The 15,063-nt window shown below is 35.9% G+C and overlaps 1 protein-coding gene across 1 annotated transcript; it reads right to left on the bottom strand.

Annotated features, from left to right (window-relative positions):
* Nucleotides 1-3,150: 3,150 nt before the first annotated feature.
* LOC111900382 (tubulin beta chain) lies at nt 3,151-4,913 on the bottom strand. The gene is made up of 3 exons (XM_023896268.3): nt 4,443-4,913; nt 4,078-4,347; nt 3,151-3,944 (listed from the first exon to the last, which is right to left on the bottom strand). Exons 1-3 carry the CDS (start codon nt 4,834-4,836, stop codon nt 3,268-3,270), a joined length of 1,341 nt encoding a protein of 446 aa, XP_023752036.1. The 5' UTR covers nt 4,837-4,913; the 3' UTR covers nt 3,151-3,267.
* Between the last annotated feature and the right edge of the window lie 10,150 nt (nt 4,914-15,063).

Genomic DNA, 15,063 nt, shown 5'->3' with positions numbered 1-15,063 from the left:
ATTGATTCATTAACGTCTTATAATCAATTTTTATAGGCAACTGATTTGTTGACTCAGTACTGCAGCCATGGAAGCGTATTCCAAGATCCTGAAAGACCTTCCCCACATGTAACAATGAATGATCTTATATTATCATCTAAACAGATAAGCATCAAATGTAATATATACTATGCCTTCACACCAATATCAACTATGTGACGTTCATGCTTTCAACTACCTCCTACCGCATTAAGTTGCAAATATGCATATTGATGTAGACTCAACAACATATCATTAACACTTAAACAGAGTAGTTTGCATTCTACAGTTAACTAATATTTTTAACAAAATTCATAGCTATGCCATAACGTTCCACAAACAAATTGTCCATAAATTACTATATAATCCTTCATATTCATAAGAAGCATCAGATGCCAAAAATAATGATCATATCTGTTTACATCCATCCCCGCAACATGGGGCTCCTCATCTAGTTTAAAATTAAATTTGATCAAGAAGTAAAATATTTTTATGATTAGATTCTATTTAAAACTAAAAATTCGTGAAAACGTAGTAGTTTTTAACAAAACTATATTCATAATATTTTTTATCAATCATTAAAAGTTTAATTCGTTGAGCTTTTTTTAATGACTTTTTCAAAAATATGTATATATGTATATTTTTTAAAAAGATTTTTTATTTTAATTATTTTTTTTGAAAACGCTTAAAAAATCAACAGCGACTTTTTGGGCTCTATCATTGATTTCTGGGAAAATGACTTAGGAGGGTAACTACCTTTTATCCGTGTTTATATATTGGCAACTTCTTTTTTTGTACATAATAAAGCAACTAACTTGTTTTAACTGTTTAAATTACACAAATATTACCGGATAATATCTGTTTTAACCGGTAACTCAAAGGGAAAATAACTTAGGAAGGTAACTACCTCTTATCCGTGTTCACATATTGGCAATTTCTTATTTTTTGTACATAAGAAAGCAACTAACTTGTTTTAACTGTATAACATCCCAAAAATTATGACCAAAAATAATACTAAAACCATAATTGTCAAACCATTAATTTAATACTCCAACATCGGGTCACGCCCGGCATCAGGCCCTGCCTGGCATCGAGCCCTGTTCGGTATACAGATCTGTTTCTCTTAGGCCATACATAAAGAAACATACTCTACTGTATCCTTGTCCTAAGAAACATACTCTACTAATAATGAGATACAAAACTTTGTCCGTACTCAGCTAGTTCCAACCAGGGCTTCAGCAGTGCAAGGTGAGTCTCCTCACTGTGTGAATGTGTCTAAGGCCACAATGCCAGCCCATGTAATCTATGAGTAGGAAGACCTGGGGGTTAGCCCTAGGCATTGTATGCTAGTATGTTATTCCAGACCAAGGTCCGATGTCGGGCGGGTGCCCGAGGAATGTTTGCATGTTAGATTATACTTGTTGACTGTGTGATACTTGTAAGTGCCTGGTAAGGAGGTGAGTGTGGACGAGGTCCCGTATTTCATCACTAGCTGAGTATGGACGATGTTCCGTATCTCTTTATTAGCAGAGTATGTTTCTTAGGACAGAGATACAATAGAGTATGTTTATTTATGTGTTAGCATGTTATATGATTGTATGTGTTTAACGGGCGGGGCCTGGAGACAGGCGGGGCCTAAGAGAGACAAATTTGTATTTCGAGCGGGGCTCGATGCCAGGCAGGGCCTTATGCCGAGTGGGGCCCAATGCCGGAGTATTAAATTAATGGTTTGAAAATTATGGTTTTAGTATTAAATTAAAAACGAAATTTTTGGTCATGATTTTTGGGATGTTACACAGTTAAAACAAGTTAGTTGCTTTCTTATGTGCAAAAAATAAGAAATTGCCAATATGTGAACACGGATAAGAGGTACTTACCCTCCTAAGTCATTTTCCCTTTGAGTTACCGGTTAAAACAGGTATTAACCGGTAATATTGGTGTAATTTAAACAGTTAAAACAAGTTAGTTGCTTTATTATGTACAAAAAAGAAGAAGTTGCGAATATATGAACACGGATAAGAGATAGTTACCCTCCTAAGTCATTTTCCCTTGATTTCTCAAATGTGATCCTAACACACACACACTCTCTCTCTCTCTCTCTCTCTCTCTCTCTCTCTCTTTATATATATATATATATATATATATATATATATATATATATATATATATATATATATAATGGGTTCTAAATAACGTAATATGTGACTTGGTGGCAATGTCAAATATTCTACAATTATTAATTTTTATATAAATATATTACTCAAGTCACTATTTTATCAAAACTTGAGGAAAAGTCTAAACTTTTGGAGCCATTGCAAAGACATAGCGAACATTTTAGAGTCATCAATCATAGAAAGTTATAATGAGACTGTGAATATAATATTTAACATATGAAATTTTATTTAAACATGCAAAATTGAAAGAATTATTATTTAGTTTTTTAATATTATAAAATATATTTCGTATTTTTCTTATAATATTAAATCTTCATTTAAATATCATTTTACGTTATTCTTTATTTCGCAACTAATTTCTTACCGAATGTAGCTTATTAATTATTATTTTTTAAAACAGTGAAAATATCATTAAACAAACTGACAAGCTGTTAGAATTTCAGGTATAAACTAATTTTTCAAATAATTGGTCAAGATTAATAGATAATAACTAGTTAATAGTTATTATATATATATATATATATATATATATATATATATATATATATATATATATATATATATATATATATATATATATATATATATATATATATATATATATATATATATATATATATATATATATATATATATATATAAATTGTGTGTTTAATAATAACAACTTATTAAAAATTATTTCAAATAATAATAAGTTCTATAAAACTCATAAACTCATTTGAAGTGCTCAATCTCATGAATCTCCTTTGATAGCTTGTTTCTTGTGTTTGGACCCATTAAAGCTTTGTTTGCATTTACAGCTACATAGATTCAGTTTTGGCCTATAAATCTTCATTCCATGGCTATATTGGCGAATTTGATAAAAGTTTTGTGTTTCTTACTTTTTGATCATTATGTTTTTTGTATTCTAAGTTTCTAACAATATATATTATTTATAATCATTATTATAACTTCAAAAGACAATAAATCAATATCTTATTCACAATACACTCATATAGACCCAAAATACCACACGATATAAAAATCATTTCGAATACTCAGCATACCCCAAAATAAAATAAAATAATATTCATACTTAATTTTCTTCTTCTTCTTCCCCGTACCCATCATCCTCAACATCGTCGTCGGCCACCGCATCCTGATACTGCTGATACTCCGACACCAAATCATTCATGTTGCTCTCTGCCTCCGTGAATTCCATCTCATCCATCCCCTCACTGGTGTACCAATGCAAGAAAGCCTTCCTCCTAAACATCACAGTGAACTGTTCGGAAACTCGCCGGAACATCTCCTGAATAGATGTCGAATTCCCCATAAAAGTCGACGACATCGCCAACCCCGTCGGAGGGATGTCACAGACGCTCGATTTCACATTATTAGGGATCCATTCAACGAAATAAGATGAGTTTTTGTTCTGTACATTGATCATTTGCTCGTCGACTTCTTTGGTGGACATTTTGCCCCTGAACATGGCAGAGGCGGTGAGGTAGCGGCCGTGACGTGGGTCGGCGGCGCACATCATGTTCTTGGAATCCCACATCTGTTGGGTGAGCTCCGGAATGGTTAGGGCACGGTATTGCTGTGATCCACGGGAGGTCAACGGTGCAAATCCGACCATGAAGAAGTGGAGACGTGGGAATGGAATCAGATTCACGGCGAGCTTCCGGAGATCGGAGTTGAGTTGACCAGGGAAACGGAGGCAACAAGTGACCCCACTCATGGTAGTTGATATCAAGTGGTTCAAGTCCCCAACTGCATTAAGTAGTTGTAAATTGTACCAATGGTACAACTTAAATAAGCTACAATTTGACATATTCTTATAACATTTTGTTACAAGTTTGCAGCTCAAAATAAATGAAATGAAAGTATTTCTTAGAAGACTTACAACTTGGGTTTGTGAGCTTTAGGGTTCGGAAACATATATCATACAAGGCTTCGTTATCGAGCACCATACATTCATCAGCGTTTTCGACCAACTGATGGACAGACAAGGTGGCGTTGTAGGGCTCAACCACCGTGTCTGACACCTTCGGTGATGGAAACACTGAAAATGTCAACATCATCCTATCTGGATATTCCTCTCGGATCTTTGATATCAATAAAGTACCCATACCGGATCCGGTACCACCTCCAAGCGAGTGACATACTTGAAATCCTGTCACATAATAAATTTAAATTTATTATTTATTCACTTTCAAACAGTTTTATTTGTGTGATTTTTTAGTAGTATATTATTATTGATAAGTATACCTTGTAAGCAGTCGCAGTTCTCAGCTTCCTTACGAACAACATCAAGAACTGCATCAACTAACTCGGCACCTTCGGTGTAATGTCCCTTGGCCCAATTGTTTCCAGCACCGTTTTGACCGAAGATAAAGTTATCGGGGCGGAAAATTTTCCCGTAAGGTCCGGCGCGCAGACTGTCCATGGTACCTGGCTCTAGATCGACCAATACAGCTCTTGGGACATATCGACCACCACTGGCCTCGTTGTAGTACACATTCACTCTCTCTAATTGCACATGACTGTTTCCGTAGTACTTCCCACTCGCGTCGATTCCATGTTCATCACAAACCACCTCCCAAAATTTTGCACCGATCTGGTTTCCGCATTGCCCGGCTTGAATATGAAGGATTTCTCTCATTTTTCTTGAAAAATTAAGTGTTTGATTCTATTAAAAAAAAAAAGTAGGATTGAATAACTTGGAATGAGAAGAAGAATATTGGAGATGGGGTTTTGTAGGATAAGCAAAGGAGGGTCTTGATGGTGACTTTGATTATTATTATTATTTTTGTTGTTGAAAATTACAAAAAATAATAATTTTAGAGAGAGAAGAAATTAATAATTGCATGTGAGTGTGTTTCTTCTATTTTAATTGTAATTTAGAAAAATAAATAACAAATAAAGATATTATGAGTTGTGCATGTGAGGAAGATGCCAAGACGCATAATGTTATCTCTCAAGTGGTCTTATTCATTTTAAATTGCCAAATTTGCCCTTCATTTCCTTCATCTTTTTATTCTAAAAGATTTATGCTCGTGTTTTCAGTATATATATATACTCGGACTAAGAGTACATAATTAACATCTCTAAGGTGAAAACGTAAGAAACTTCAAATCTGGAAAGAGTTGCCTTAAATTTGAGTTAATATGAATAATTTCACTTATTGGTGAAGATATATTTTTTTAATATGTTTTTTTAATGTTTAATTACAATAGAAACAATGTTTGCTAATAAGGACAGTTTTTCAATAATTTGACTTATTGGTGAAGATATGTTTTTTTTTAATATGATGTTTAATATGTCATGTCTCATGCAGATGGTATAAGCAACAAACAACTATTATGACATATTTAGTACTGTTTCAAGAATTTAGAGCAAGAGGGACAAAAATGTCAATTTCCAATCAATCTTTAAAGGGACCTTTATTAAGATTTAGCTTTCTTTTCAGGTTAAAATAATCAAATTTAATACATTATATGATCTTATTAGGTGGAACACAAATTATTAAACATGACTATTTAGATTTGTCGGTGTTGATGAAGAAAAATGTTATATTTCTTAATTCTTAGTCATGGGTAAACTTTTGTGATTGCCGATATAATTCTGATCATGCATCATTTATATAACAACTTTTATCTCAAACACTATAGAGCAAATGTAATCTCTAAGTTATAATAATCCATCCGACTCTTTTAAACAAGTGAATAACTGATTATTTTTATAAAAAAATAAAACAGATTATCAAATTTATAATATATATTATATAATGATTGAAAAGACATTATATGGAATATTTTTTTATATAAACATATAAACTTAATATACATGTTTTAAATTTGTCACATAATACAATTATACAATATCAGATTTGTTTGTCTGTATGAATTCATGCAGTAATTGATGATAATGCATTTTCAAAAAAAAAATGATTTTTGACAAGTTAAGAAATCAAAATCAAATGATTTTCTAAGATATAAGGTTAATAAATGGTAAAGATGTAATTTAGCTAAAATGGCAGATATAGGATCTAATTTCTACTTGTTGGAATATCATTTTCATGTTGTCATAAGAACCAAAGCAACAATCAAGAGGTAAGCTGTCGAATTTCCTTTTATATACATATACAATATATATAATTTTGGATTTGATGTTATTAGTATTATTGGGGATCCGAGAAGCCCCTGCTACCCCTTTAATTTTTTTGGGCAGTGGAAATTTTCTGTATAATGCAATTTTTCCAATATGCTACCTTTGAGTGGTGCGTCACTATCTGTAATTATAAATCATTGTTACTATTTATTGTAGCCATTAGTTCTCTTTGTATCAAAACTTTAAAAAAATCTTTCAAGAAAATAGGTTTTGAGAATTTATTTATTAACAATTTAAAGCTCCTGCCTCTCAATCATTCCAACTAAACGCCAATAAGAATTGAAATCCAAATAATCATATAATTTAATTGACTATTGTCACCTGACTAAGTCATTGTTCTCAAAACTAAAAAGGTGTGATGTTAAATCAAAAAATTGTATCACTTTACCTATTTAAAGTTTCGGTGAACATGAACTTTTTTCTAAGTCAGTCACAAGATGTAGATCTAGTGACACATAGTTGAATTTTGGCTACTTTAGTGCTTTTAGAGATAGAATACTTTCATTTAATGTTTATTTTTTATCGGTTAAAAAAATAAATATAGGCTATCAAATAACATGTCTTGTTTTTAATGGTAGTAATGAACGAATATGATAGGCTCTTTGCATATGTTATGTACTTTAGGGGACACGAGTCACTTTCTTATTTGAAACCGTACACTAAGACTGAGGGGAATCATACCAAAATAACCAAGCTCCACCGCACCTCTTGGTGTTGCCGGATTACTTTTTGTCATCAGAAGGGAGTGGTTGCCGAGTGTAGGAGAAAAGAGGGAGAAGAGAAGGTGGAAAGAAACTCGGCATCTTCCCGCCGAGTTTAGATGCCGACCTCGGTACCGAGGAGAAGGCCCTTTGCCGAGCCACGTAGGCGTTGCCGAGGAGGGTGTTGAATCCACATCGCCGAGCCTAATCGATCAACTTTGTTTTTCTATGAATAGAAGGTTTCGGATTATTTGTAATTAGTTTGGAAGTTTCACGCGGTAATTCTCTCAAAAACATTTGACTAGTTAAATATATTTAATGTTATATCTTCGTGTTTATCATGTGATTTCTTTAAGGGATAATGACTTAAAAGGGTAATATATTCTTCGATCTGTACATATTTGGTCAGTGAGTTTATTTTTTGTTCACATTTACCACTTAAATTTGTTAAACTGTACACATTCAGTCCTTATGACCGGTTATTTCAGGTTAACCGGTAAAAATGTTTTAATAGGGTAATATATTTCTTATTTTGTACACATTTAGTCCTTAATATTTTTGTACACATTTAGTCCTTAATTTTTTTTTGTTGCATTTTTTTTGTACTCATTCAATACGTATGAATGTTTTTTTAAGTTTTCTCACAACATCTTACATGGAACAATCAATAATGAGGTGTTTTAGACTTTTGATGTTTATGTCCATCGCGATCTCGACTACTTGGTTGCTTAGATCATGTGTTTTGAACATCATAAATTTTTCATACTATCTCGGATTTTAACGATCTTTATATCTATGTGTTTGTATTTTAGTCTACTATAACTTTCGTTTAGATTACTCTCGTTAAAAAGTAATATATTTTTTAATTACGATATTTATATTCATACATTTTTTAATGAATGCATTTATGGATGTTTTTTTATAAAATCTTAAGTAAAAACATATTATATTTTAACGAGAGTAATCTTAACGAAAGTTATTGCAGACTTAAAAAACGAACACGTAGACATAAAGATCATTAAAATTAGATGTCGTATAAAGAAGTTACGACGTTCGGAATACAAAACCTAAGCCAAACCACAAGACTTATTCAACCAAGCAGTCGAGGCCGCGATGAACATAAACATCAACAGCCACAAACACCTCATCAATCAAGGACGGATGGAGGATTTGGTAGTAGGTGTTGCCGGTCCGTAGTAGGTGTTGCCGGTAAGTAGAAAAATTACACTGTGTACAGAAAAAGCAGGGGTTGTCGGTGCCACTGCGGGCACCCAAAGAGAACCATCCCTGTCATCATTGATAGTCTCATGTTAGATGTCGTGAGAAAAACTTTAAATAAATCATTCATAAGTATTGAATTGGTACAAAAACAAAAAATGACTTATTTTGAAACAAAAAAAAAATTAAGGACTAAATGTGTACAAAAATATTAAGGACTAAATGTGTACAAAATGAGAAATATATTACCCTAATAAGTCATTTTTCCCGGCTAACCTGGAGTAACCGGTCATAAGGACTGGATGTGTACAGTTTAACAAGTTGAGGGAGTAAATGTGGACGAAAAAAAAACTCAATGACCAAATGTGTACAAATCGAAAAATATATTACCCTTTTAAGTCATTATCCCTTTCTTTAATTGTGCAATAAGGCCAAACGGGACGGAAAATGCCTCCCTTTGGTGCCGCCCCTAAACCTAATATTCCTTGTTATTCTCGCTTCCTTGTCCCTCTTTTCCCCAAAATCCTTTTTTTCGTTTTTTACCTGGTTCATACTTTTTACATACGTTTATCTCATTTAACATTATACATTTTACTAATAATTGAAATATAATACAAATGTAAAAGAGGGTTGAACCCACTCTCATCCCCAACCCTAGAATCTTGTAAAAGTATCCTTATTTTGGAACTAGTAAGGGGGCACGACGTGCACACAGCCCCTCTTGTGTAGTTTATTGTTGGCGTGTCCAAGTATGATCCCAACCATCCTTCATTCCTCACAACAGAACAGCAAAAAAATGATCATTTTACATTTAAAAAAATGAAATTATTTTCTATTTTCTTTAGAAATACTTAATTACTGACAATAATATTTCCACACCACAATCTTTCATTTTATACTCTTCACACCTTATTCTTTCTCATCTATTTTTTTACTCAAACACACCACCACCTAAACTCAAACCAAAACGGTATGCTCCCTCTAAACACAACACCTCAACAATCCCCGTATCTCGACAAAAACCTTTTCCAACAACAATTTCAACAAAAAAAACCCACTAACAAAAATCCCAGTTTGTCAACCACAACACGGGCATGAATCGGCACCAAATTTGGTTGCCGAAACACAACCACTAGAATTACATAAAGCTTCTAAAAAAATGGCGACAACACAAAAAGGTCCTAGGAGTTAGTATGAAGTCGAGGAAGACCTAATAGCTCATGCTTGGATATCCATCTCCAAAGATAACCTTACCTAGAACCACCAATCTGCCAAAAGTTTTTGGGACCCGGTTGGTGCGTACATAAACCAAACATTACCTCCCTGGGACACAGCCTGTTCTATGCTCCAGCTTGAACATCAACGTCAGCACGCTCGCGATTCCCTCTCTCCAGCTGATGTCGCTGTTGCCGCCACCCATGAGACTCCAAATCCCGCTCCTAATTTTCCAAATCGGCGTGACAATCCTACCCCAAATCGCCGACAATCTCAGCGGCGCTCTTCTTCACGTGGACCTGGAACTCCCAATTTCAACAAACGACCTGCTCCAACTTTTAATCGACGTGGACCTCACAATAACCCACCTCGATCTCCATGGGCCAACTCTCCTGCACTACCATTTTGGGCCTCTTCTCCTTGGTGGACTTCACCACCACCATGTCCTTACCCAACTATGCCAGGGTGGGCTTCACCTTGGAATCGCCCACATAATCGCCAACCTAATCACTTGTCCAACAACGCACAACAAGCTAATAATAATCAACAGGCCCATCTCTCCGCTGTCAATCCCCTCGAATCAACAGAACTCGGCGCAACCTTTAATGCCATGACCTTGGAGGCTAACGACAATCAATGGTACATGGATACAGGTGCCACCACTCATCTCACAGCCGATGCAGGTAAAATATCTACCCCTTCTGTGACATCTATTAAGTCTGTATTTGTTGGAAATGGAAATCGGGTGCCAGTCCTCGGATCAGGTCATTCGACCTTACCCTACCCCTCCAAACCAATCCATCTTAAAAACATACTTTACACACCTGGCATTGTTAAAAACCTTGTATCCGTACGAAAATTTACTCGTGATAATTTTGTATCCGTTGAATTTGACCCTTATGGTTTATCTGTGAAGGATTACAAGAGTGGGAAACTCTTGACAAGGCACAATAGCATCGGGGATCTTTATCCAATCAACGACCCTACTATCGCACCAAGTTTATCTTTTTTTGTTTCTTCTAATTCATCGTTTTGGCATAATAGACTCGGACATCCGGGTCATCATGTAATGGATTTTCTTAGTTCTAATAAACTTATCTCTTGCAATAAACTTGATCATTCTTTTGTATGTTCTTCATGCCAACTCGCTAAGCACAAACGTCTCCCATTCACAGACTCAACATCTACCACTCTAACACCCTTCGACCTTGTCCATGCTGACTTATGGACATCTCCCTTGCCAAGCAAAAGTGGTTACATATATTATCTTCTCATTATCGATGACCACACAAACTATACCTGGGTCTTTCCTTTAAAATTTAAATCTGAAACTTATGACAAATTCAAAAGCTTCCACAAATTCATACAAACTCAATTCCACAGACCCATCAAAACCCTTCAATGTGACAAAGGAGGAGAATTTGACAATCACCACTTCCATCAATTTGCCACAGTCACCGGTCTTCATATCCGATTTTCTTGTCCACACACCTCCCAACAAAACGGGAAAGCCGAACGCGTGATTCGTCGCATCAACGAACTCATGCTCTCTCTCCTCACTCATGCTTCCATCCCACCTAAATTTTGGGTTGATACACTTCACACAGCCACTTATCTTCACAATATCCTACCCACTAAACTACTTCACTTCCACACTCCAACTTCCGCACTCTATCTCAAACACCCCACATATGACCATCTACGGGTCTTCGGTTGTGCGTGCTACCCCAACCTTTCTGCCACTCGACCACACAAACTCTCCCTTCGATCCACCACTTGTGTATTCCTCGGATACCCAACCAACTACCGTGGTTACCGATGTTTTGACTTATCCACTGGTAAAATCATTCTCTCTCGTCATGTCACGTTTGACGAAACAACATTCCCTTATGCCACTATCATATCAAACCCGCCACCAAATTATTCCTTCTTAGACACCAACCCCTCACCCCTCTTATTTCAAACTCCCCAACCCTCTTCTCCAACTCAACATTTCCCCACACCCGAACCAACTCCCGAGACTCTAACAAACTCTCATCCATCTGAAACACCCCTCTCACATCCCACATCTCACATGAATCCATCACCACCCTTACCAAATAATCCACCCCTCATCACATATTCCAGAAGATCAACTCCTCACCCTCCATACCCCCCTCCCCTATCACAAACCCACCCCATGACCACTAGGCATCACTAAACCAAAAAAAAACCCATTTAATCTTCACACCACCTCCAACGACTCAACCATTTCACCCCTACCCAAATCCTATAAAATGGCAATATCTGATCCTAACTGGCACTCGGCTATGACCAATGAATATAAGGCCTTAATAGAAAATCACACATGGGATCTAGTGCCCCGACCACACGATGCTCACGTTATACGATGTATGTGGTTGTTTCGGCACAAATTTCATGCCGATGGGACACTTGAAAGATACAAAGCACGCTTAGTAATTAATGGTAAATGCCAACAAGTTGGCATGGATTGTGACGAGACTTTTAGTCCTGTAGTGAAACCTACAACGATTCACATTGTTCTCAGCCTTGCTGTGTCAAGATCTTGGCCTATTCACCAGTTGGATGTCAAGAACGCATTCTTACATGGGGATTTAAATGAAACTGTATACATGTTTCAACCACCTGGGTTTGTCGATGCCAAAAACCCATCACACGTATGTTGCCTACGCAAATCCCTGTATGGACTCAAACAAGCTCCCAGGGCCTGGTACCAAAGGTTTGCAACATTCACTCAAACATGTGGCTTTAAAAGCACCAACAGTGACAGTTCTCTTTTTGTCTACAAGCATGACAACCAAATGGCATATCTTTTACTTTATGTCGATGACATCATCTTAACTGCATCCAGCACATCTCTTCTTCGGCACTTCATTGATCTATTATCCAAAGAATTTGCAATGTCAGACCTTCGCCATCTTCACCACTTCCTAGGCATCCAAGTTCAACATCAAAATAATGGTATATTCCTTTCTCAAGCTCAATACGTCAACGACATCTTAACCCGTGCCAACATGCACAATTGCAAGCCAAGTGCAACCCCTGTCGACACAGGCTCCAAACTTAGTGCCACCACCGGAAAACCAATGTCCGACACCTCCCTTTACCGTAGCCTTGCTGGTGCTCTCCAATACCTCACTATCACACGACTGGATATAACATATGCGGTCCAGCAAGTGTGCCTCTTCATGCACGATCCTCGTGAACCACATTTCAATTTTCTCAAGCGCATTCTTAGATATCTCAAAGGAACCACTGATTATGGCCTTCACATCACTCCCTCAAAGTCTACCAAACTGACCGCATATTCAGATGCCGACTGGGGGGGTTGCCCTTACTCTCGACGCTCCACTTCTGGATATTGTGTCTTCCTTGGAGATAACCTAGTCTCCCGGTCCTCTAAACGATAACCCACAGTCTCTCGGTCTAGCGTCGAGGCAGAATACAAAGGGGTTGCAAACACCACAGCTGAAACCGCATGGATTCGCAACCTGCTTCTCGAGCTACACCTTCCGGTGCGCCAAGCCACGGTCATTTATTGCGACAACATATCTGTTGTTTATCTCACACACAACCCAGTCCAACACCAACGCACGAAACATGTTGAAATTGATATTCACTTTGTCCGAGAAAAAGTTCGTTTGGGTTCTCTCTGTGTGCTCCACGTTCCCGCGGATTACCAGTATGCCGATATCTTCACAAAGGGATTACCACGTCAGCTTTTCACCCGCTTCCGTTCCAGTCTCTCCATCCGACCAGCTACAGTTTCGACTGCGGGGGACTATTAGCATAATATATCTCTATATATATATTTGCATTTATTGTATTTATTGTAAATTGATAATGATTAGTTGTTTTCCTATTTTAGCTCTATGTAAATCCCTGTAATCACTCTTGTACCCTCTGTACATATAGAGGTCTCCTCATATCAATAAGACACACAAAATTCAGAGAATAACAGTTTTTAGATTTCACGTGGAAATGGGAAGCGTGTTTATCGGAATAACGATGCCTTTGCTGCCAAATGGCACGACTTGAGAACTTAAATAGTCATAGCAATATGTGTAAAAGTGAAAGAAATGATTTCTACAACTTAAATATTGCTCTTCAACGATATCGGAACAACAATGATAGTAAAGCATTTACCTATCACAAAGTATGAGAAGTTCTCAAAATGGTTCCAAAATGGCACTTAAGGTGAATGTATTACACAATCAACAAAATCCAACAAATGGTACAAAACATCTAAATCAAACGAATACACGCAAACGGCAAACTCTCGTACATCAATCAACCTCAACAATGATGTCAAAGAGATTACATTGTAAGACCCCATTCAACCACCGATTGGAATGATAAAGGGATGCAAAAGTAAAAGCAATTAGAAAAAGGGAAGCCAGGAAAAGTTTGAGAACATCTTCAATTGCAAAAAGCATAATAATAGAACTTAAAAGGGAAGCCACACATGAAAAAAAAAAAAAAAAAAAAAGAAATGCAAATCTTGAAGATGTCCACCGATGATGTTGCACTAAAGGACCTCGACATGACATTAGCAATGAAAAGGAAAATCCATGAAAAAAGTAAAAACCAAATGTAAATTTTATTTAAGTTTATTATTGTAGTTTTATTAGTGTGAGTTTTATTTAATTTTATTAATATAATTTTTTATTTAATTTGTATTTAAATGTGCATGTCGTCAAATAACACAATGTTTTTATTTTATTTATCTGATGTGGTTAGTCTATTATACAGTCTTCAATATTAAACGTGACAAACTATATTACACTACTTTAAGGGACACGGATCACTTTCGTATTTGAACTTGTAGTCTAGTTGCAACTTTGTTTTAGTTTAAATAGAAGATTTTAGATCATTTTTAACTGTTTTGAAGTTTCACTCTGTAATTCTCTCAAGAAACATTTGATTAGTGAAATATATTTAACATTTTACCATCGTGTTCATCGTTTGATTTCTTAAATTAAAAAATAAAAATAAATAACGTCTCGTTCCCGAGTTTAATAAAAGAAAAGAAGAGAAGAGAAAAGAAAGTCATGAGAGAAAAGAAGAGAAAGGAAAGGAAAACAAAATTTTCTTTTGTGTTCCCGAATTGGAAAGAAGCGGAAGAAAAATGAATCATTTTGTTCTTTCTTTCCAAATCCTCCCAGATCGGAAGGAAAGTTAGGAGGGAAAGTGATCCTCTCATTTCCCTTCACTTCCTTCCATTTCCCTACTTTAATGAAACTCGGAAATACCAATTTCTTTTATTTTCTTTTTATTTCCACTCATTTCTTTTCCTTTCTCTTGTTAAGTTGAACTCGGGAATGGGGTGTAAATAAAGGTCAAGAAAAGCCTCCCTCGTAGCCACCCTGAAATCCCTTGTTTCCTCCTCCCATGCCCCCGTAATTCTTTGTTACCCTCGCTAGTCGGCTAGTCGCTTCCTTCTTTTTTCTGTTTTCTTTTTGATATCATTTTTTATCTAGTTCGTCCCTTTTACGTATGTTTATCTCATTTAATATTATATATTTCATTAATAATTGAAATATAATACAAATTTTCCTATAAGA

Source organism: Lactuca sativa, chromosome 6 (assembly GCF_002870075.4).
Source record: "Lactuca sativa cultivar Salinas chromosome 6, Lsat_Salinas_v11, whole genome shotgun sequence".
Taxonomy (NCBI): Eukaryota; Viridiplantae; Streptophyta; class Magnoliopsida; order Asterales; family Asteraceae; genus Lactuca; species Lactuca sativa.
The sequence above is the reverse complement of the archived record's forward strand: the minus strand, read 5'-3'. Positions and strand labels throughout refer to the sequence as shown.

Bases quoted from the DNA above. Each gene is read 5' to 3' on its own strand.
- LOC111900382 (XM_023896268.3), bottom strand. From the start codon at position 4,836: ATGAGAGAAATCCTTCATATTCAAGCCGGGCAATGCGGAAACCAGATC. The intron at 4,348-4,442 runs GTATACTTATCA...ATTATGTGACAG, and splicing joins GAACTGCGACTGCTTACAAG to GATTTCAAGTATGTCACTCG. The intron at 3,945-4,077 runs GTAAGTCTTCTA...TACTTAATGCAG, and splicing joins AAAGCTCACAAACCCAAGTT to TTGGGGACTTGAACCACTTG.